The sequence below is a fragment of the Lontra canadensis genome, unplaced genomic scaffold (genome assembly GCF_010015895.1).
Source record: "Lontra canadensis isolate GAN:19392208 unplaced genomic scaffold, GSC_riverotter_1.0 scaffold181, whole genome shotgun sequence".
Taxonomy (NCBI): Eukaryota; Metazoa; Chordata; class Mammalia; order Carnivora; family Mustelidae; genus Lontra; species Lontra canadensis.
This window is the reverse complement of record NW_022631175.1, coordinates 739388-761881: the sequence shown is the minus strand read 5'-3', so window position 1 is coordinate 761881 and position 22494 is coordinate 739388. Positions and strand designations below refer to the sequence as shown.

Genomic DNA, 22494 nt, shown 5'->3' with positions numbered 1-22494 from the left:
CTGTGGGGCTGACGAAGTGGTAAGAGTCTCAGAGATGACGCGGACTCTGAAGAAAGGGAGACGGAGGAACCCCACCGAGGGTCCGGGCAGGCATTACCGCGAAGGACGTGCCCATGCTCCAGTCTCACTGGGGCGCGGTCAGGACCGTGTGAAAATGCCAACAGTGTCACTGTTCCTTCTGGGGGGACTCATGAGCGCATTCTCTCTCTGGAACACATGCACACGAAATCCGGTGTATGTGATCTCCAGGTCGGCCTTCGGGACATGAATGGGTCAATAACACTCGACAGCATGGTCTTTTTTTATTTTATTACTTATTTATTTTAATACAAAGCTTTGGCATTAGCAATTTTATGAAAAAATAAAATGTACTAAAAATAAACGCTTGTGTGGCATGATTGGTAAATGATGCACAAAAATAGGTTCTTTTTTCCTTCAAGGCAATCAGTCAGAAAGCAGTTTTTTTTTCTTCTTCAAAACCACTCTACCCTGTGGAATGAAAGGAAAAAAAAAGACAGAGATCAAGAATTAGTTAAAGGAGAGTTGACAATATTTTAAAATAACAGAGAAAGTGATCTTCACTGAAGGGTGGCCTTGGGCTGTCCCCAACGCCTTCCCAGCCCCGCTGGATAAAGCCAGTCAGCTCCTGGCACTTTCCTGAACTCAGCAGCTTCGATTTGTGGTCAAGTGGCTCGGTCACCTTACACATGTGTGTGTACTCCCAGCGGGACTGCGGGGAAAAGCCCAGGCTAACGGCATCTTGTTTAGCAATAAGGAGACATTTACTGCATCATTTACAACTTTTCCTGGTTTGATGCATGTTCTCAGGGCTGTGTGTCCTGAAATCTAGGTCTGTGTCTTTGCAACAGGATCCCCCATTTATGCCCCAAACAAGAACGTCAGTCTTTACTGTGAAATGAATTCTGCAGAGGACAGGCTTCCAGTGGGGAGGGCCCTCTCAGCAGACTTGCCCAGACTGCGTGCGCGCACGTCCCTCAGTCGGGAGCCTGACGGAACCCGGGGTCTTGGGCTAACGCTGCTCCCCTCAGCCTGGCTCTGTGGGACTGCCCTAGCTCCCCGAAGCCTTGCACAGCTGGTTCACTTCCTTGGTTCCCAATTCATGTCTTTAGCGGTGCTTTCTCTCCTCTCCTCTCTGCCCGGTTCTACATCTGCGTTCCTGACCTCTTCATCTCTGGTCATCGCTCCCTCTTGATTTCCTCTCCTCCTCATGACTTCCTCCTTCAGCTCAGTATTTCACCTCACCCATCTTCCTGCCTCCAGTCTCTACAAGCCAGAGCGACTTCTCAGCCACAGAGATCCTCTTTTTGCTGAAAGGCCTGACACACTGCCTGCTATTTACAAGAACCCAGTCCAAATTCTGCAGTTGGCCTACCAACACCACTGCTTCCAGCAGACACATCAAACCCACAACTCCCTGACTCTGCTCTACTTTTTCCTCTTTGTGCCCTAATTATGCCCGGCCTGGTTCCTGAGTCACCTCCTCCAGGAAGCCCTTGATGACTCCCCTGGGCCACACTGGCAGTTCTGTTGCCTCTACGTGACCCCGAGTGGCTGGGCCCCGCCTGTAGGCTCTCCCATCCCTTCAGTGGGTGCCGTAAGCCTGAGCCCCGTGCAGGACAGCCCCTGCCCCACAGCGCCCCTGCAGGGCGAGGCCTGGTGCCTGGGGGTGCTGGGGACACTGAATGAGCCGCAGAAAGGCCAATCACCACTCCTCACAGAGCTCCGGACCTGACTGTTTGCTGCAGCTCTGCTGAAGATCATGCACTGATTTTATAAAACTTCCTCAGAGAAATCAGATATTAGAGGTCAGAACTTTGAATGGGTGAACCAAGATTTTTATACCTAATTTATTTGGCTGTTCTTCTAAGGAACTATAAACTAATGTAGCCACAAGATAAAAGGTACTTGTGAAAACCAGAAATGACCACTATGGAGACAGAGCAGAAGTCCCCTCAAAGTTCACACTTCCAGAAAGCCAGCTATCTTCTTCCACCATGTGACGCGGAGCCCTTAAATGTCTCTCTGGAGCGGTCACAGATAAGCAGCCTAAAGAGGTGGGCCCAGAAACACAGGCTTGAACCACAAGCCCTTCTTCCTAGGGTGTTTCTCAGGGGATCCCCCAGCCCCTCTGGCCCCCAGGTTATTTTGTGTATATGTCTTATGCTCCGAGTGACTAAAAGGAAAAGTCAGTACTAACAGAAAGAAGAGGATATGGGGGCAAGTTCAAATCTTCGCTGGCATTGCTACACAAAGGCTGCCTTGGAAAAAGATAAACAATCCGCCATGGGTGCCGGTGGAAGCCAGAAGTACTCGGTTGAGAACCAGAAATTCAGGTTTTAGATCTGTTTCTCAAACTGCAGCCTGCCACCTGTTACTGGACCATGAGAGCAACGTGGGGTCCCGAGCAGCCTTAACAACCAGGTGCAGAGAAAAGATCAGCGGACACTGCACATGCTGAGGAAAACGTCCGTGAAACCTGTCCAGTTACACACATGCGGATACGGGTCCCACAATGTAAAATTCGGTTCTTAGAGCAGCAGGTGGTAAGGAAAAAAAAAAAAAAGTTTTAAAGCCACTGGTCCTGATACTTCAGGTTCTAAAAGAGGCAGCCAGCCACCAGGGCACGCGACCCCTCCCGTCGGGCGCAGATCCATCCAAGGAAAGGACCCTTCAGGACAGACAACCGAAGAAGGGCTCTCAGAACTGGAAGGAGACTCTTACCCCCATAGGCTGTGCGGTCTGCCTCCGAACAGGGCCAGTCCTGCAGCTCGTTTCTGTCTGCATTAGGTCCTAGCAACTTCCTAGCTTTCAGGGCACCCCAGTCGCGGACGGGCCCTGCCAACTGGCATGAAGCTCTTCTTAGTCTTTGGCGGTGCTCTACTTCCCTGCGGGTGCCCCAGAGCTCCCGAACCCCACGTAAACCCACCCTCTGCCTGCACTGGTTGGTCCCCACGGGACTCTGCTGGGTGTCGCCCAGGGGCCCGCATGGGAGGGAGTTGGTGGGAGGTGTTCAGTGAATAGGAGCTGTTCTTGTCCTCTTTGGGGGCCGTTCAAACACTTGGAGACATCCCTCACATGATCCTCAACTCCTCTCTTCTAAGCCAAGCATCCCAAGACATCAAAATGATTCCATTTTCAGATCCTTCTATACTGAAACACGCCAGTGTTCTTCTTAAGAGTGTGAACACCTGGGGTGACTCAGCTGGTTGAGCGTCTGACTCTTGGTTTTGGCTCAGGTCATGATCTCAGGGTTGTGAGACGGAGCCCTGCGTCAGGGTGTCTGTTTGAAATTCTCTCCCTTCCTCTCCTTCTGCCCCTCGTCTGCTCACTCTCTCCGAGATAAATAAATCTTAAAAAAAAAAAAAGAGTGTGAACAGAACAATTCAGAAATACTGAACAGAGAGTAAAATAGACGCACCCATTCCTCTGACCGGGCTCATGTCTCTACCACTCTGCCTTGGGGGAGCTGGCTCACCAGGCACACTGGTGGGGATGGCTCTGACCTGGGGCAGAGCTAGGGCTCCCGGCCTCGGGTTATGCTGCGGGATTTTATGTTTGTTCCAGTTACTGTACATGAACCACATCAAGTTCATTTCCTCCTGCTGATATGGTTTTGGATCTTGAATGTCTGGGTTACACTCCTGGGCAGATCCCTGGGCACGAGTTCTAGGAATCAGAACCTAGGAACTGAGACAGGACACGGTGGAGGATACCCATCCGATCCTCCCATTCAGCTCAAAATCCTACATCCTCTTCCTTGTCTCACAACTTGTGCCTCAGATAACAACAATGAAAACATACACTTTTCTTACGTTGAGGGGAAAATCGACTGATATGACTGGAAGCTGATAAACGCTGGGACTTAACGAGATTTTCTGAATAATGAGGTAGAGCAACAAACCCCCTTTGGGAACTGAAGTTCGCTAACACCGCCTACTGAGGTACTAAGAAACGGGGTATGAGAAGACAATAAATAAATTTACCTTGCGTATATCTGCTTCTTTGACTACTTTCCTATTTATATTTGCAAAGCCTCAACATTCACTAGAGTTGTTTGCCGTGTTAAAAAATTAAAGCACAGGGGCACCTGGGTGGCTCAGTGGGTTAAGCCTCTGCCTTTGACTCGGGTCATGATCTCAGGGTCCTGGGATCGAGCCCCACATCAGGCTCTGCTCAGCAGGGAGCCTGCTCCCCTCTCTCTCTCTGCCTGCCTCTGCCTACTTGTGAGCTCTCTCTCTCTGTCAAATAAATAAGTAAAATCTTTAAAAAAAAATTAAAGCACAATTAGTCATGGTGAGTATTTTAATAGTATTTCGGCACACTGGGAGGGGAGTGACTTCCCATCAGGCACCAGTGTCAGGTCAAGCCCTGGGTAACGGCGAGGGTGCGGAGTGTGGTGAGGGAGGCAGCCGAGCCTCTATCCCGCGGCGGGGCAGCAGCTCCCACTCCGAAGCCAGGCCGGCTCGCCTGGCCTCCCCACGTCTGCCTTCACACCGGGCCCATACTGCTGCCTCCTGCCCACTGGCTTTCACCAGGGACTGGAGTGGGTCAAGGTCCTGCTGCAGTCACAATACACAAGTTCAGGGTATTGCTGACAGAAGAGTAAACCAGGATGGGAGGTAATGTGGGGAGGTGAATTTTGCTATCAACTTCCAGGAGAAATCGCTCACATGGGAAAAGACGGACTCTACTCATACAGAAGACTATCTCACTCATGGATGAGGTCACCTAGAAAATCAGAACAGCAACTCAACTGAAAAGACAATCTCATTTTGGCTGTAAGTTTTTGGTAAAGACAAAAAAGGGAAGTGAGACAGATTTCAAAGAATTCATTAATGAAGATTAATTATAAATTTACTTGCTTATATAAACATTTCTGTGGAATTAAAATGACCTAGGAATTTTTCATCAACATTTTTGGGAAGGAGACACTGAGTAAGAGTGACTACTGTCTTTCTTTGATCCTCCACAATTAAGAGGCCCTTTAAAATATTAAGTAATTCATCTTACATAAAAAAGCCAACCCATAAAAGCACAATAGGAGAGAAAAACATCACCCAAAATCTTACTAAATTAAGATAATCACCATTCACATCTCGGTGACCGTTCTTTCATGCATCCATGTGTGTCCACACACACGCACACACACACACACACACACACACTTTCTCTCTCTCCCTTTCTCTCTCTCTCCATGGGATCATGAAAATCGCCCTTCAGAGGAGTTCTGACTGAAGGCACAGATAGTATTTGGATGGACAACTTCGGTATCAACCCTCTGCGAAGGCTACTGGGAGAAGGGCTGGCTTCAGAAACGGAGCGAAGATGGATACTGAGACTGAGTCATACAGCCATTTACGCGTGGAACTCAACTATCACGGCCCAGGGACTTTGATTTCTACAAGGTAACACGTCTACTGAGCCTTCTCTAAACCATCTGACTGATGTGTGACTCGAGCCTCTGGCAGGTCCTGGGTGGCAGCAAGGCAACTGTGAGGTCCCTTAGTAGTTCTCTACAAGTGCCCGGAGTGCCTCTATCCGCTGTGACTGGTTTTTGCTCATCTGCAAAAGTCTTAAGGAGGGGGCTTACTCCATCAGCTAGCTGATGGGGTCACTGTGAGAGGAAGCGAAAGAGGTGACTGCAGGCAAAATCAGTATTTCCTTCCAAACGGAGGGCCGAATCACAGGACTCATGGAGATCCTGTGATTCAGTATTATTTCCTGGAAGAAAATTAAATTCATTTGCCGAATGATAAAGGCAGGGAGACGGTCATCTCGTTCCCAGGACCCCGGAAGATTCTCAGTGGAACTGCTAAGCTAACATTTACTGAGCACTTACTATGTACCAGGCACTGTGCTAAGCACTTTATATGCTACTTCGTAACGCCTATGACGTCGTCCTGTTGTTATTCTTATTTTCTGCAGGACTAAAATGAGCTTCCTAAGAAATACAGCTGCCCAGGCCTCCCAAGCAGACAATGGAAGAGCAGGGAGTCAAACCCAGGTTACGTCTAACTCTGGGGTCTGAGCAGTGAACACTGCGCTAAGCTGAAGTCAGCCTGCGTCAGGTGGGCTGACCTGTTGGGAGGAGCAGCCGAGCACACGCCTGCAGGCTGAAGGATGGCGACCGACCATGGCATCCTCCCAGTGTGAGCTAGGGGCAGGGATGTCCAAGGGCACTTCTTACGAGATAATAAAATCATGTCACTGTAAGTGGGGGTTACTTGCCCATTTGTTTCCACAGCTGGGCAATGAGCATTCAATTAAATCAATTACAAGGGCTTGGCCGGTTATTACTAATCTGTCAAAATGCCAGGACATAAATGCGTGTGGCGAGCACATGAATTCCAGTGGTGCTAATTCAGGTCTGTATCTGGGCTGTGTCCCAGGGACACTTTTACCTCCGATGAGTTTTCACAAATACTGGTAGAAGAAAGAACTCAATAAAACCTTACGGTAAATGACCTAAATTAAAAACAAAACAAACAAAACCAAAAACCTTTCCTGCATCTTACCCCCTTGGAAAGCAGCTCCTAGAATACTGCTGGATCAAAATGGACCTCGACAGTCAGCTAGCCCAGTTTCGCCTCAAAACCTCTGACCTCCAGCAGCCCTGACAGATGACACGCCTCGTCCTGAGCACTCCCCATGGCAAACTGTCTCCCTGGTGCGGGGGCCTGGCTGACAGGTGGGTCTTCCTTTCCCTGAGATGAAATCCGCCTTCCTGTCCCCTGCCCTCTGGTCCTCATTTTGCCCCACCGAAATATAGTTGACACTTATTTTGTTCTCCCCCTGACAGTCTTCCCAATATTTGGAAACAGCGGGTCTTGCTGATTGCTTCTTTCTTGCAGGCTACACATCCACGTCACTGTCCCTCGACCCCAGGTTAGGGTGCCAGTGTTCCGTCAAAAGCTACGTATGTAAGAATCCGGGTAAAGTCTGCTGGGCCTATTCCTGCCAATGATCAGGACATGGACCTTCTTGACATCCCGTGACTGTACGGGCGCCCTTGGTCGTCTGCATCACACAGCTGCTGTCCTCTATGCTGTGGCTAGCGAAAGCCCCTAGATCTTTCCTCCCGGGAGCTCTTGTTGCTGAGCAAGGTGACCTCCCGATCCGCATCCTGACTACAAGTACATAGTCACGAAATACCTTACTCTGCTAGGTATGATATCAGGATCACTACGCAACTGGTGGAAGCCAATTTTCACCAGCTTTATGAAAATTACAAGTTTTCTTGGGGTCATCTGGCACATGCAATCCAAAAAATAATTTGTTACTTACTCATTAGCATTCAAGCTAGCTGTGGCTCTGATGATCATGTAGCAGAGTGTGAGAGCACTGAGGAGGCCAAAACTGGCAATAATAAACCATTCTTCTGTTGACAAAGGAAAGGGAGGAAATCACTCTGGGGAGAAGGCTTAAGTCAAATCGATGTCAACATTTCCCTCAAATGCAACGAAGCAGACGTCAACGGAGGTGTAAGCCAAGACTGGCCCAAGGAAGTGAAGCAGGAGGAGGTTTGCCAGAGAGCTACTAACTGGAGAAGGTTAGTGGAGGTAGTGGTGAGAGCTGCAAGGGAGAAAGGAAAGCATGGCCCGGACAGTTCTTCCAGTTAAGGTCCTGACGTCTGTGAGGAGTGTGGCCACCGAAAAGCGTGCAGGAGAAACAGGTCTATCAGATCGCACGTGGACAGAGGTTTTTAAATTGCTGCTTTACATGACAGCACGGTAGACTTAGCCACACTTCTATAACCTTTCCTTCTTCGTTCTGTCACTTCTGTGTGGTTGTGTCACTCATTCTTAGCGGAAGGCTTATAAATACGGAGTAGGGGTCCCGGAAGTCTTGGGGGCACTCCACGCAGTCCGCAGGCTGGTCTTCTGGTCTTTCTTTTCTCCTGGGCTTGGGCTTACTTACAGCCTTTATGTAAAAAGGACACCTTACTGGTGTCTCCTGGAAAGGACTGCCTTTCCCACCCCCACCGGCGGGAAGCGGCTCTGGCTGTGTCAAGCAGGTGACTCACCAGAAAGCTGGCCCATCAGAGGGTTGAAAATCTCTGGTACACAGAACTCTAGAGTTTTCAGCTAACCTCCTTCTACATCCAGGAAGTCGGTTAATGTTTTCCCTTCTCTTGAAAGCCCATGCTATCAAGATAATGTTCCACAAACATTCTTTAACTGAAAACCTCCAAAATAACTTGTGAACCAATCCTGACTTCCTAGTAAGTGTTAACTACAAAACATTTCCTACAGTCTATGCTACCCGGGGCCGGTTTAACAAAGTGGCTCACAGCGAAGCCCCTCTGTATCGGCAGTGGGGCAGCTGGAAGACACTCGGCCTTGGAATGTCCAAAGTTTACACGCGGAAGTGGAGAGTGTAACACGCATGTTCTCAATCTGGTGTCCACCAGTCCCACAGATATGCAAAGCTATGAGTTCCTAGGAATTTTTCTAGAAAAAGGTTCTTATATTTTCATTGGATTTTAAAGGTGGTGATCTTCAAAAGGTTAAGAATTGCCCTTCAGGGCTCCAGGACGATGAGTTTGTTCTATGAGCATCAGCCATCTTGTTTTATACTATTAAAATGCTTAGCAAACTGTTTCTTTTTTGGTAGTAGTGCTGCCACTGCTTCCTGGATTATAAATTCCTCATGAGTACAGTGAATTTATAAGGTTTTAAGTAAAAAATGAACATTTAAGAACCGATACCAAATTGGCCATCTTTACCTGCGTGGATTTTAAGTTAGGAAAAATGGACACTGGCATTTGAAAAAAATTAAGAGATGACTGGTCAGCAGGATCAAGACGCTTCACTCAGTGTTCTTTATTTGTTTATTTTTTTCTTCTCAGAGACCTTTATACGTGATAAGTAGACTGCGTTTTAGAGCTGCAAGTTCCACGTTTCTGCATTCTGAACAGACCATCCACAGACCCATGGCATTTAGGTTATAAAAACTAGTAACCAAAAAGAAGCAGGTGCAACCACAATGATCCCCTGTGGGCCCAGGGACATTCTGGCAGCAGCCGGGCCCCTGGTCAGCCCTGCCCACCCCACTGGGTACTTAGCACAGTGCCTTGCACAGTGGATGCTGGGACACTACAGAACTTTGAGGGAAAGGTGAGGTTGCTTTGGGTTAATTTAACCACATGAATTGATTAACATCTGTCAATTCCACTAAAGGTGATTCATTTGATACACGAAGTAACATTTTTTTAATCATCAAAATGTAAGATTTTGAAAGGGCATTTCGGCATAAAATATAATGGGATCAGAACTTAATGTAGTAGTAGGTGCTCAATAAATGTCGATCAATGAGGAGTCTACAAAAACTCATTGATAAACAACCTGTTTCCTTTATTGCTATTGGATCAGTTTTTAAAAATCTACCCCCTAAAACCTGAAAACATGAAAAGCTGTTAAAACAAATCGCTGGGACGTGGTAGGAAATGAGTCAAACTGCATCCAAGAATACTTTTCCTTGTTTTATAACTGAATGAAGTCTCCTTGAGTTTAGACAAATGATAGCACAAAAGCTGGGACACTGTTCATGACTACTAATCTCTGGTCGGTGGGAAACATGTGCACTGCAATTGAGCAGCCTACACATGCCTTACTACGTGGAGGAAAAATCCTTTGTGACGGCTTTCTCCGCGCCGCGGCCTCGCGGGGCTTAGGGCTGGAAGCGACAGCAAGCGACAGCACGCACTGGGAAGGCAGCACCACAGTGGTGACAAGGAGCGCGGAGAGAGGCGGTTAGATGGAGAGACCACATAGAGGATGGAACTGAAGGGGAAGTTGGCTTGTTACAGGATGAACGCCCACAGGGCCCACACACACACATGCCGGCCGGCCCACGCACACTGTCCTTCAGCCTTGGCCATCAACACACTCGGAGCGCCACGTCTCTCCTCGGCAACACTTCACCCCGCAAGACGTTCCAGCCTAGTGAGAGCGTTTTTAAAAGCACATCCCCGTTTGGCTTTTTCCCGCCCCAGATACAGTGACCCCAAAAAGGGAAGTGCCAAGACACCAGACTTCATAAAGTGAAGTGAGCAGCAACAGGATGTCTCAACTTCCCCGGAGCTGCTCACCTCTGTGTTCAGATTCTGCCCTGGGTTTACAGAAAGCCACCTGCAGCCTGGTGCTTGAGGCTGGTGACACCACACGTGACACCCCGCGTCGCATCCCAGTGTGACCGCTTCCAACACCCGTGGGCAAGGCAGTCATCAAAGCAGGTGTCTGTACAGCTACCGAGACAACTTGTCAGACGGCAGCTGTTCTGACTTAGTACACACAAATCCACAAGCTTCTTATTACAAGGAAAGGTCTGTCTTCCCAAATACCCGTTTCAACAGCAGTATCTGTCACTTCCTCCGTTACAGATTAACTCCCTGGCCTGGGTGACTGCCTCCTTCCTCTGCCGTCTGGAGCAGTCAACACACACCAAGCCGCAGCAGCAAACCTGCCCTGCGCCTGGGTACAGGACCCCACTTACTTGTTACTGCAATGTTGATCTCTCCCGTTCTGGGAGTGAGCTCCCCGTCCTGAGGAAGAGGCGAGATCCCCGAAGTTCGAAGTGGCTCGAGGCCTAGGGAGTTGTCGCTGGCGAGGTCGCCTAGGGCTGATCTTCGGTTAACGGCCTGGGTTCTGGTGAGCCTTTCCATGTCAAACGCTACGTTATCAGTACATGGCAAATTTGGCTGCAAAACATTCCCAGATTAAGAGTACTTAGAAGCATAGCAAATCTCTGACAAAATTCTAAATGTCTGACACCCTGCTGAAAGACTTAAAGATTTTTTTTCCATGTGACTTCCTCTCATTTCTTTCCCCATTTTCCCTTTCTCACCCAAGAGTTTTCCTTTAAAAGAAACAGATGATTTCCCCCCAAACATGATACAAAGGAAACCAAAATCTACTGCAGAGCTGAGAAAACTGGACACTTGAGCCTCACAAAGAGATGACAAGCTCTGGGGGACACAGCTAAATGACAAACAGGAAAACGCCTCACTCTGGGTCTTCCAGTAATGCTGAGGGAGGGCAGAGAAAATCAAATACTGCTTTCCTCCTACTAACTTCTCTGAAATGCCCTGCTCTGAAAAAGTTTTAAAAGATCTTCTACCTTTAGACACAAGGAAAGCATACGACCAAGAGCAGATCAACAGTGAAAAGACCTTTGAGTTGTGGGTAAATCATTGGTTTCAAAACTGAAGCATCTGGCCCTGAAGGAGAGGTAGAGAGCTGCCCTGAGCCAAAGCCTACCCACTAAAAAATGGGTGCGGAAGTCTCCTGAGATAGCAAGATGGCTATCTGATTTCCCCAGCAGCCTTCAGTTCTGGCAGACGGCACTGGAAGCAGAGTGGGGAAGGATGGCGGAGAGGAGCTCAAGAATGGAGAAGTGACAGCCAACGAGACCCACAGCAACGGCTTCCTGGGTAGAAAAACTGCTCTAGATTGTCCCACAGCCAGAGGAAAATGCTTACAATGATACCCAGTCAGAAGAGGTTTATTATGGCTTTTAGATTTACAATTATGATAGCTTGTAATAGACTCCAGAAGGAGGTTCTTTAAAAACACAAGGGAGATGTGTCTGTACTTCAAAGAACAGGACTGAAGGCAAACCAATCACACCAACCAAAAGAGGCGAAGTTAATACTTCTGGAAACATCTGCCACACATCAGATATCAGGGCGGATGCTCTATGCTAAACACTTCCCACGGCGGGTGACTGTTCCCCATGTCTGGAGACATTCAGACTGTGTGACTGGTGAGTGACTGTGACTACTAGCCTTTGGGAGCCGCCAAGGATGCGGGGGACACTCTACGGGGCACAGGATGCCCCCCACCCTGATGGAATTATCTGGTCCAGTGTCAGCAGTTCCGAGGAAGAGTAACCCTATGTTCAACTATGTCAGTGACGTGGTCTCTGGAGCTGGGAGGAGCCACACTGCCCACCTGGACCACTCAGGTGTTGACCAATGGCATATTTCACGTGGGACTTCTCAGAGTTTTGGGTTGCAAAGCTAAAATGAGCAACTCATCTGCTGGACACACTAAACTTCTGGTTCCACAAGGAAATCATTCATCCACTCTTTCTTGAGACCGGCAAGTATTTTATTTTCCGCTAAGGGGCATTAATTTTGGACAGATATGTCCTCCAGGGTGACCTGGAGGAAGTCTCCTGGTCCTCCCTGGTCCCCCCCAGGTCCTCCCAAGGTCCTTGGTGAGTCAGTGCTGACCTGCCTGGCCAGAGCTGAATGAAGTACTGTGTGGCCTTGGACCAAAGGCCTTGCCAGGCACTCACCGCCCACCTTCACAGCCTATAGCTGACCAACGCCCCAGGGATCGAAGTCAGATTCAAGAGAACGAAACTTAAGTGATGACATAGCTTTATAAGATGCTGAATGAGGAAAAAATTTACTACAGAACCAAAGTCAAAAGTCTCTATATCTAGCCCTTAATAACAAAACAGAACAAACAAAAAACCCCCCAAAAAAACCCTGTGATGAAAGCAAACCCCACCCCTCTCTCTGTTGCCATTCTTCCCTGCATTTCTACCACCCAATGGCTTCCGAGTGGACTAGTTCAGGTCTTTATCTTCTCTTCTGGGAGTTCCCCAAGACGGGTTGGACTCTAAGAATGTGGAAGAACGGCCGTGTGGCAGAGAAAGCCTGTGCTCTCTCGCGAGACTTAACCGCCCACCTGTCCCACGCTGGCTCATGTGCAGACACCACCACACAAAAGGAGTGACAAAACAGGAAACATACCACAATTCCCAGGGCCTTCAAAATATTAAGTTTGCACATTGGACAGGTACAATGTTCACTAAGCCAGGGATCCACGCAGGACTTGTGGAAAACATGCCTATAAAAACAAAACACAAAAAATGGAGAGTTGTATCATGGATTATATACTGAACAACTATTAGACCCAGAAACGGAATTTTTAGTTAGTCTGTTTCTCCCTCCTTTTGGAAATATTGGCAAGTCCTAAGAGAAAAATATTGGGGATGTATTAAAATACAGCTGGCAGAAAACCTCCTGACCCCAGTCTGCATGCTGAAAACTGGCAAGTGGTATTTGGCAGTTCAGTTTTTTTATTCTAGCATTTGAAGAAGCAGGATTTTCTTAAGAATGGAACAAACTATACCTTATCAATCAGTTATGCTTTATACAACAGCCAGAGTAGAAGGGAAACTGAAGAAGGTACGAACTAAGGGTTGAATGAAAAGTTTTCTGCACAACCATGAATTATTCACGGAACTTGGTTTCCATGTCATTTATAACATTATTTAAGAAGACTTCTAGGCAATGTTTTAAATGTGAAAGTTATGAGGTGGTTAGGAGTGTTTTAGAGATGAAGGGTGCCTAGGAATACGGTGACACTGAGCCAACAGTTTTCAGTGGAAATGTGAAGGGGAGAGAGAGAGGATGGGTGATTTTTTTTTTTTTTTTTCACTCAGGAGAGTGGAAAGTCACTTCCTTGTGATGGAAAAGCAGTCACAGAGTCTTGCATTCTTAGAAAAGGGACCTGTGCCTTGTGGAAGGGAAAGACTTTGAGGGAGCTGTGGCAATCACTTCTCAAGTTCAAGGACTCCCCATGGCAGCTGGTAAAAGCTAAAATGAGGCCCCAGAGTCCTGGCCAGAGAGGGAGAGAGGCAGGTGCCAGGACACATAGCCTGGGCACCTCAGAGGAACTGTATTTGGAGTCTCAAGATAAAAGAAATTTCAAGAAAGATATCAGATGGAAACATGGTACGCCTTGACAACTTTGTGAATCTGTAATTTATATGTGGCTTATAATTATATGCAGCTGCTTAAAAATGCAGTTTTCATCAAATAAAGGAAGGGGTCTAAACATCTTGCTGCTTTACTTGGGATTTGGAAGAAACATGCATGCTTACAGCTTCAACCTCAACACTGGATCCGCACCACCTACTGATACTTGGTAACTTTGCCCTCACTTCTTCCGGTAAGAATAAAGATCTTGAAGACTGAATTTATCAGTGCAGTGAACCAGAACTTCCTTGTCCCGGTAGGCTTTTATTTAAACCTGCAGGTTTTTACTCAAGGGGCAAAAGTCATCAAACCATAGGTGAGCCCGAAATTCATTTAGTACACACAAAGCACATCCACTTCTTGTTCCGGTATCCTCGTAGAAGAGTGCTCGGGGTTGTGGGGGGGAGGGGTTGAGGGAGTTGGGGGAAGGGCTCCTGCCTGCAGGGCCCCATACCCCAGCAGCTGTCAACTGTGCCAGAGTTCACTGTAGTCTGGTAAAGACTAGCATAAGGCTTCTAATCTTTCTGGGGATACAGACCCCTTTAGGTCGACTAAGTGACAGAATCCTCCGCCTCACAAGGGTGCATCTGCCTAACCTCTGACCTATAGACCTCTGAAGGTCTGGTTAGTGCCGGGTTGGTTAGTGGGACAGGCGATGGAGGCCAGCTTCATGTGGGGTGGATGATGGACTTTGGGCGGTTGGCAGGTGACAGGAGAGAAGAGGCTGTGTGACCTGTGATGGGGCCACTGGCATCAGCTGTTTGCAGAGACCCTGGTTTCAGCAAGTAGCTGCAGCCTGGGGGCAAATGGTGGTTTGCTCTCCAGGCTCTCCATCATCAGCATTTTCACTTTTCTTTTTTTCTTAGCCTCTGCCTTTCATTTCTATGACTGCTTGTTCAGAAAAAGATAGTATAATCCCATATTTAATTTTTAAAGCTGCATGAGCTGAGTGTTCTTTGTTTATCTGTTCCTTAACTTCAGTTATACATGGGTTTTCCCTATGTCGGGGTTTTAAACTGTTCCCTTTGAGGTTTGTTGATGTAAAGGACTGTCCCTCCACCCCCCCTTGCAGTACAGTAATGGACAACTAACTGGGTCTCCAGAGAGAAACTCAGAATGTCTCCCTTCCCTAGCTGGCCCCAAATCTGAAGAAATTAAGTTTTTTTCCTTAAACTAAAAAAATCTTTTCCCTGTGACTGTGTGTGTACCCTGTGTTTCTCCTGTTGAACACCCCAACCCCAGTCGGCCACCTACCCACTCCCTCCTTTGACAGAGTCCCCGAGAGCCCGGTTCCTGTACCTCGCCTTGGGGGGAGATGTGGAGGTTGTCAGCCTGGTTCCCATGCATGCCCCTCTCGTCTGAAAACGGCCCGGCAGCTTCCCTGTCCACCCACGGGCCCTCTGATGCAGACCCCCGCCTCCTCGGGGCCACTGCTGCTATCTTGGTGGGTAATTGCCCTGTGCTCCTTCTTACCCTCCTCACCCATCCCCTTCCCCTCTTGCGTCACCGCTGCATGAAGCTCGGCGGTGGCCCCCCCATTCCTCCCAGACACACTTCTGCCGCTGCAGTCTGAGTCTGCCTCCTGGCTGTGTCAGCGTGGAGCTGCCAGGCCTAGAGGCAAAGGCACGCGCTGTTTGGAGTGGCAAGTGACGAGCTGTCGTAGAATACTTAGAAAACCCCCAGCGGCATGCAAATGCAAGGTACCATTAAACACGCGCTCAGCCGACGTCATGCTAACGCTTCCCACACTAGCCCAACAAGTGGTCAGAATGTGTGCGCAGGCCTCTGGTGCCAGCATGCCCAGCACCAGTGATGTCTGACTAGCTCACAGGTGTACCCCGGGCCCCCATGGTCACCTCAGTGGGTGGCTTCTGGGGCCAGCCAGAGAAGCCCTTCCCACTGTGATAAAAGATTCGAGCAGTCAGAGTACACGTGAAAGCAGGTGATGTGTCGAGGACCAGTGAAACGTGGAAAGAACAACAAGCAGATCAGAACTTTGGGGAAAAAGCTCTTTATTCCTGCAAGAAATGCTCTGGGGTACAGAATGCAGAATGAAACCAGTAGTAGGGCATCCTCCCCTTCCTTACTTCCTGCACACCTCACAAACTGGAGAGGACAGAGCGATGGCTGGAGGTGGGGAGAGGAGGGTGCACTAGAGCTGAGTGGTTTTCCCAGCTCCTCTTGGTGCCGTGCAAGAGCCTGGCAAATATAGATGGATCCAGAATTATGAAAGGTCAGAGATGAGAACTCTTCCCCCTTGCCGGGCTGGCAGCAGACAGTGCTGGAACAGGCTCTCCCTCAAGGTGGGGATACGCCCGTGATGCCTGACGCAGTGGTCAGAGGATGGACCCCTTTCAGGCTCCCTATGTAGCATCCTGGACACATGGTGATCCGAGCGATGGCCCTCGACTTCTGAAAAGTATTTTTAACTACTAAAAGAATGTTGTGGCTGACCTTTAAATAAGAGGTATAAATAAGGTGACAGTTTCTAAGACGTGCTGGCTAACTTCCAAGGATGATCAGCTGTAATCAACGGACACAAGCAGGAGGCCCCCAAACGAGGCCAAGAGCCATCTGTCCACAGCAAATTAATGTGACGGAAGAGGAAAAAGAAAGGTCATGCAGCAAAAAGGTAGCAATCCATGAGCTCTGCTCTCTCTAGATAGAAAGTCTAAGTTCAGTCTGCAGAGAAGCTTGTTAAAAATTAAGGATGGACAGAAACAAAGGCACCTGGGCTTTCCTTGGTTCCTCACTCCAGTGAAGAAGGGACAGTGAGCACAGCTCCTTCCCGAAGTCTGGCTGTGAAGAGAGGAGCCGCAGGACGGTGTTTAGCAATGGCTTATGACAATGGCATAGGACGGGCTTGAATATGATGAAATGTCGGCGTACAGACCGAAAGAACAAAAACTGGCAGGGCAGAGAATCATCAGAGTTAGGTCCCCTGGGCACGGGGAGGCTGAGGTGGATGGAAAGAGTGTGTCAGAACAAAAGGAGCCCGCCACCATCCTGATGGGAAGGGACGCTGCAAGGCTGGGTGGGGAGGCAGGTGCACTGAAAGCTTGAGGCCAGGAAGTGGAGGGAATTTTGGGGTCAAACAACCATAACTTTGTCCGTGAAGCTGCGGGGGAAGCTATCTGGCCAGAGTGAGGAACAAGGGATGAGCCACGGTGTTTAAAGGAGAATGAACATGGAGAGCCAATCAGGGAAAGAGACGGGCGCTCTGGGCAGCACTCCAGGCCCAGCTGGTGGGGGCCAGAGAGAGTCCCATGGGAGGCAGGGAGGCGCCAGCACTGCCGGGCATGAGAGCTCAAGGGAGAGGTAGCAGAGTCACCCTTCTGCTCTGTTCCAAAGCCCTAGAGACAAAAGAGGAAGGGCAGGATGTCCCAGGCAGAGGGAAGAAAGGAGGTAGCAACCCACAGCCCAAATTCATTTGTAAGTATCCTAGAGGGGGTCCTCCAGAAACCAGAGGTGTGGGGAAGATGTGAAGTGAAGATGGAGATCTGGCCAAGGCCACCCTCTATGTGAGTGGTTGCCTCGACTGTGTGTAGGGGCTGCTGCGGGCCTCTCGGGGGCGGGGGGCGGCGGCCAGGGACACCGCTAAAGATCCTGTGATGCACAGGCCAGTCGCCCCACCCCCACCCCAAAGGATCCCAAAGGATCATGTGGTCCCAAAGGTCAACAGTACCAAGGCTCAGAAACCTTGCTCTGGGTGGGAAGCTGTCGATTCCGGTCCCACAGAACGTTGTTCAACGTGCAAGGTTAATTTTTCCTATACCTGAGAATCTTGCTGTCGGTACCATTTCAGTGAGGTAAACGGCTGTGCTGAGCAGAGAAGGCTACCACTTGCTGAGGCTTTAGGAGTACGTGTAACGGAGAGCACCTGGCCCCAGAGCAGAACGGGGACTCGGGGAGAGCGACAGACAAGGATGCAGCAATGGAACACAACCCACCGAGGACGCAGTGCCCTGACAGCGGGCACAGAGAAATGTTAAGTTTGCCAGAATTCTAACATCCAAAAGCAGACTGCAGCCACAGGCGCAGCCACAGAAGGGTGAGGCCCAGGATGGAGGGGCACACTGTGGAGTGCTGCTCAGGTGCCTATTACGAGCCACAGGCCCAGGCTCTGGGATGTGTTCTTCTGAACACTCCCCACGGATTCCGACACACCGTCTGGTTTGGAAAGCACTGGATTAAGTTAAGAAAAAGGAGAACGGGGCGCCTGGGTGGCTCAGTGGGTTGAGCCGCTGGCTTCGGCTCAGGTCATGATCTCAGGGTCCTGGGATCGAGTCCCTCGTCGGGCTCTCTGCTCAGCAGGGAGCCTGCTTCCCTTCCTCTCTCTCTGCCTGCCTCTCTGCCTACTTGTGATCTCTGTCTGTCAAATAAACAAATAAAATCTTTAAAAAAAAAAAAAGAAAGAAAAGAGAAAAAGGAGAACGAAGAATGAAACTTTGGAACAGCCAGTGCTCAGGAGGCGGGGAGGAGGATGAGCAAGCTTCCACAGTAGTCTATTTTTGGCGGAGGCCCCCCTGAGGAAGACACTCTCGAGCTAGTAACAACCATGATTGGCTTCAGAGGCCTTTGTTCTTCAGTCCAGATGGTCCCTCTCGGGGGGCGAGAGGGACTCTGGCCTGAATTAGGAAGACAGAATTTGGAAAGACTTGGCCTCTTCCTGGTGATTCTGTTGTCAGAGATCTGTGCAGTTGAAAACAGGTTTAAAACCAGCCAAGAGTGGGTAATGCTTCATACTGTACCTACTGATCTTCCTGGTTTGTATTTGGATGTGTGTTTCCCCCAGACTCATGTTTTAAACCATACCTGATGGCAGCTGAAGGAAATATGCTAATTATGCAATTTAATTTTCTACAGGAAATGTACCGTTCGTTTTGTAGATTTTCCTTTATAAGTAAACTAGATTGACTTGAATTCTAGAAGCTGGTTTTCTGTTTCAGCATATGGAATTATTCTTAAGTTCTATGATTAAGGAAAAAAACAAAACCTCTCACGGATCTTTCTAGGTTTAAAATCGATGACTTTGGGAAGAAAATGGTACCAGTAGCCTCATGGAGACAACCACTGACAATTATTTCATTTGTTCACATGTCCTGTGTTATTAAGTGGTCAGCGTGGTTATGTTTTAAGGGAGCGGAAAAAGAAGAGTTAAAGTCTTTGATTTGAGGCTTCTCAGTAGGCGACTTTGTATTTTTTCCATTCGAAATGCTTCTAAAGAACATTTGCTCTATTTAGAGCCCCACACATGAGTGAATGTGGCCCGATATACGGAGCAGTAAAGGCAGACCTTTACTTTGACTCCCCCATTTCTGGACCATGAGACCCCAGCATCTACCAGGAGGGTCCCTGTCCCTCGGGTACAGCGGGGAGAAAAGCACGGACCCTGGCACAGGACAGTAACCTCAAGCGCACCCAGCAGAAGGCCTGGCCCAGCAGCCAGTCCGAGTAACCCAGATTCAGAAGGATTGGTCCAAGTCCTAGAGTTTTGGTTCCTGGCGACAAGTGAACACCACAGAGCCTTCACGGGAGGGCCTAGTGATGCGCTGGGATTTAACAGGAAGAGGAGCAAGGGGCTCCTTTTGAAACCCATGAGAGTCCCAGAATTGAACATTCTTGACTCTTATGGTCTTAGGCTATGATGTGGCCAAAGGTTCTCCCCGTGTTTCTCACCAGCAGCAGAGGCCTGCTGTCAGTGCATGCCGAGGCACACAGCTCCTGCCTACTGCTACCCCTATCACGGGTAACGTGGTGCCCCGCCCCCACCTGCCACCAGAGCCTGGCAAACAGGTGCCGAGAGCCAGTGGGACCCTCCCCTGAGAGGGGGGCGTGCGTGCCCCACAAGCAGCACTCTGTTTTAAACAAAGGACATGGACATACTTGCAGGGGAGAATCCGCACCACATCGTTCTGCTTGTAGCTCTCGATACAGACTGCGCAGTGATCGAAGTCGGGGTCTGTTTCCTGTGAGGAGAAGCACAGGCATGAGAGTCACAGGCTAGAATGGAAGCCATACAGAAACGGGGAGACAATCCAGCAGAGCATCTTCCTGTGGCACCCACGGCGAGCAAACCATTAGGAAGTGAACAGCTACCAATGCTTCTCACGTTTTCAGTTGCTTAACTGCACTGACCCAAATGATACCAAAACCCCTCTACCCCGTTTTGAAACTATGTTGTAATAGTTACTGCTAATTCTATTTGTGAAGGGTCTTAGAAGGTAGAATTTTTCCTTGTGTTTCAAGATTCAAACCCACCATCACCGTGGACACCCTCCTCTCGCCCCACCACAGCGGCATCATGGCTCTGGGTCAGTGGGTTTCCCTGCACACCCTCCACAGTGTGGGTTGTCCTCCGACTACGTATCAGAGTGCGGGCAGGAAAGATGGTGAGCCCCCAAAAGACCAAGCCCCAAGGATGGGAGCTGGTCCCAGGTCTGGGGTAGAGAACAATCCTGGGTCTTTGTGGACACTCAGGAGGACTCAGCCGGGTGGTTGGCCACCCAGGTTAACTGGCTTCCTTCCTTGCCCATGCCATTACCCTCCCAGGGCTGTTCATCACAATGTGAGAGCCGGGAGCGCTGCAGAAAACAACTTTGGGCTTATGCCTGTAGAGGCGCAACTTTTCCCTCTAGATAACCGAATGCATGGCGTGCAGGCTCTAACCCCAAGCTGCTGTTTTGTCCTCCTGCAGCAGAAGCGGGCTCCATGTGATGCGAGGCCCGACCGGGCAGCTCTGGTAAACCGTCTCAGCCACGGCCTCAGTCACTGGCTTTCTCACTCCATCTCCCCACGCCAAGGGCCCAACCCTGACACACTGGGCGCTTCCTTCCAACCGTCTGGCCCACTGGGCGGCACCCTGTGAATGACACTCCCGGGAGATGTGGGGCTCCAGCTCTCTGGTGAACTGGTGAGGGACTAAAACACAAAGGAAGCACAGCGAAGAGGAGGTATACTCCTGGCCACCGAGGGCACCAACTGACCCATGAGGGCTCTGCCTGAAGGCATCCTTGGCTGCAGTGTGACACCATGGCTAGGGGAAGGAGACCAGTGCAGCTGGTAATGGAGGAGCACTGCAAGTCCAAGAAAGTCAGAAACTCTAGGGATGGCCTCCAAATGAGGCATGCTAAGGGTAAGAGTTCAAAGGGAGGCTAGTCTAAAATGAAGCACTAGGCCGTATACCCGGAGAGACACAAATGATTAGGGTGTGTTCTCTCCCACCAAATCGAAGGTGAAACTACTTTATTGTTTTTATAATGTCAAGTTATTTCGCTACCATACCTTATCACCCTTTTTTACTGTTCTGGTGGTCAATTTGCTGATGGCTTTCTTGGCAGCATCTCCAAGACGACGCTATGACAATTACAAAGAAAAACGGACATTAATGTGCGATCTCTAGATGACATCCTTCACTTTAAAGTCGTTAAATGTATAAAGCCTCTGTTAGCCCATAACATTCTCTAGGTCACGTCACAGGAAAGGATTCTAACAAAGCAATTAAAAAATGAGAAAAACTGGCAGTTTTCCCATAGATTTAGCTTTCTGAATTGAATTACTGAATTATCCTGAATACTGAATGAACCCTGAATAGTTCAAAAGTATATATAGTGGGAAAAAAACACCAGGGTCATAACCACTGCTGCATCCCTGTGTTTAATAAACCTCTGAAATACTACAGCATTACTGAGATCTACTTCTTGCACCTGTCAGAGCCGCAAGCACGGCCCTCATGGCTCCGGGACAATCAGAAGGATGAGTTCGAGCCTCCAATGCCCCCGCGGTGGTGCAGCACAGTGCCCAGCGAAGCAGGAGAGAGGCAGTCACGAGCTCTCCTTCCGTCTCCACCACCACAATGCTCCGTGAGCTTAGCAAGGTGCATTTACCTTCCGAGGGGTGAGCTATCTGAAAGGGTTAAGTCACAGAATCTCAGAGACTGGGAGGATCCCACATTTGGGCAGACATTGCTAGATACCAAGGACACACAGGGGGAACGACGGTGCTCCCAAATCGGGGGACAGACCAGGAGATACTGTGACTGAGTCCTGCACAGCAGGGGATGCCTGGGTGGTGTGCGGCGCAGAGGGGCAGCCTAACACGGTGGGGGTGGGGGGCAGGGGCAGAGGAGGGACGTCAGGGAAGGCTTGAGGAAAGGAGCCCTGAGCAGAGATGTGGAACACTAGTGGGAAGGAATCCTATCAGGAAAAGCACAGGGGACAGGAGGGGCCTTCTGGACAAAGGAAACCTAAGAAAAATAAATAGGCGTGAAGCACAGGACTATGAAGGCAATTATTCGATATCGCTAGGATGAGCATATACCTGACTGTGCAAAACAGAACGTTCTGGGAGTCAGAGGGCCCTATCAGTAATTACACGGGACAGTGGGTGCAAACAGGCACGCTGAGACAGGTGGTCACTCTGCACACAAGCAGATCTTGAACGGTGGAGAAGAGGCAGACGCTGAGCCTGAGGGGGGATGGTGGGGGCTAAGAGAAGGGGAGACCTTGGATTTTATATCCTGAGGATGAAAAAAAATCATAGAAACATAAACATTTTAGGGGAATTTAAAAATACACAAAAGAAAATAAGTTAATGAACTTCTATGTATCTACCCATCATCCAGCTTCAATGCTCAATGTTTTACCAATATTTTCCATCCTTCCATCCATCCCCTCCTCTTTACTGTGCTAGAGGATTTC

The 22494-nt window shown here is 49.2% G+C and overlaps 1 protein-coding gene across 3 annotated transcripts in view; it reads right to left on the bottom strand.

Moving 5' to 3' along the window:
* The window catches only part of RNF130 (ring finger protein 130), a 133078-nt gene that overhangs the window by 27727 nt on the left and 82857 nt on the right, over positions 1 to 22494 (bottom strand). Inside the window, exons 4-9 of one of the 3 annotated variants that reach the window (XM_032846847.1) lie at positions 21080 to 21151; positions 19682 to 19764; positions 12785 to 12881; positions 10516 to 10720; positions 7306 to 7399; positions 460 to 489 (exon numbers count right to left, since the gene is read on the bottom strand). In XM_032846847.1, the coding sequence (XP_032702738.1) occupies positions 474 to 489; positions 7306 to 7399; positions 10516 to 10720; positions 12785 to 12881; positions 19682 to 19764; positions 21080 to 21151 (567 nt within the window). In that variant the 3' untranslated portion in view covers positions 460 to 473. Of the gene's footprint in view, positions 1 to 314; positions 490 to 7305; positions 7400 to 10515; positions 10721 to 12784; positions 12882 to 19681; positions 19765 to 21079; positions 21152 to 22494 lie in introns of those variants that run through there. The other 2 variants (XM_032846849.1, XM_032846848.1) reach the window with 2 other exon arrangements.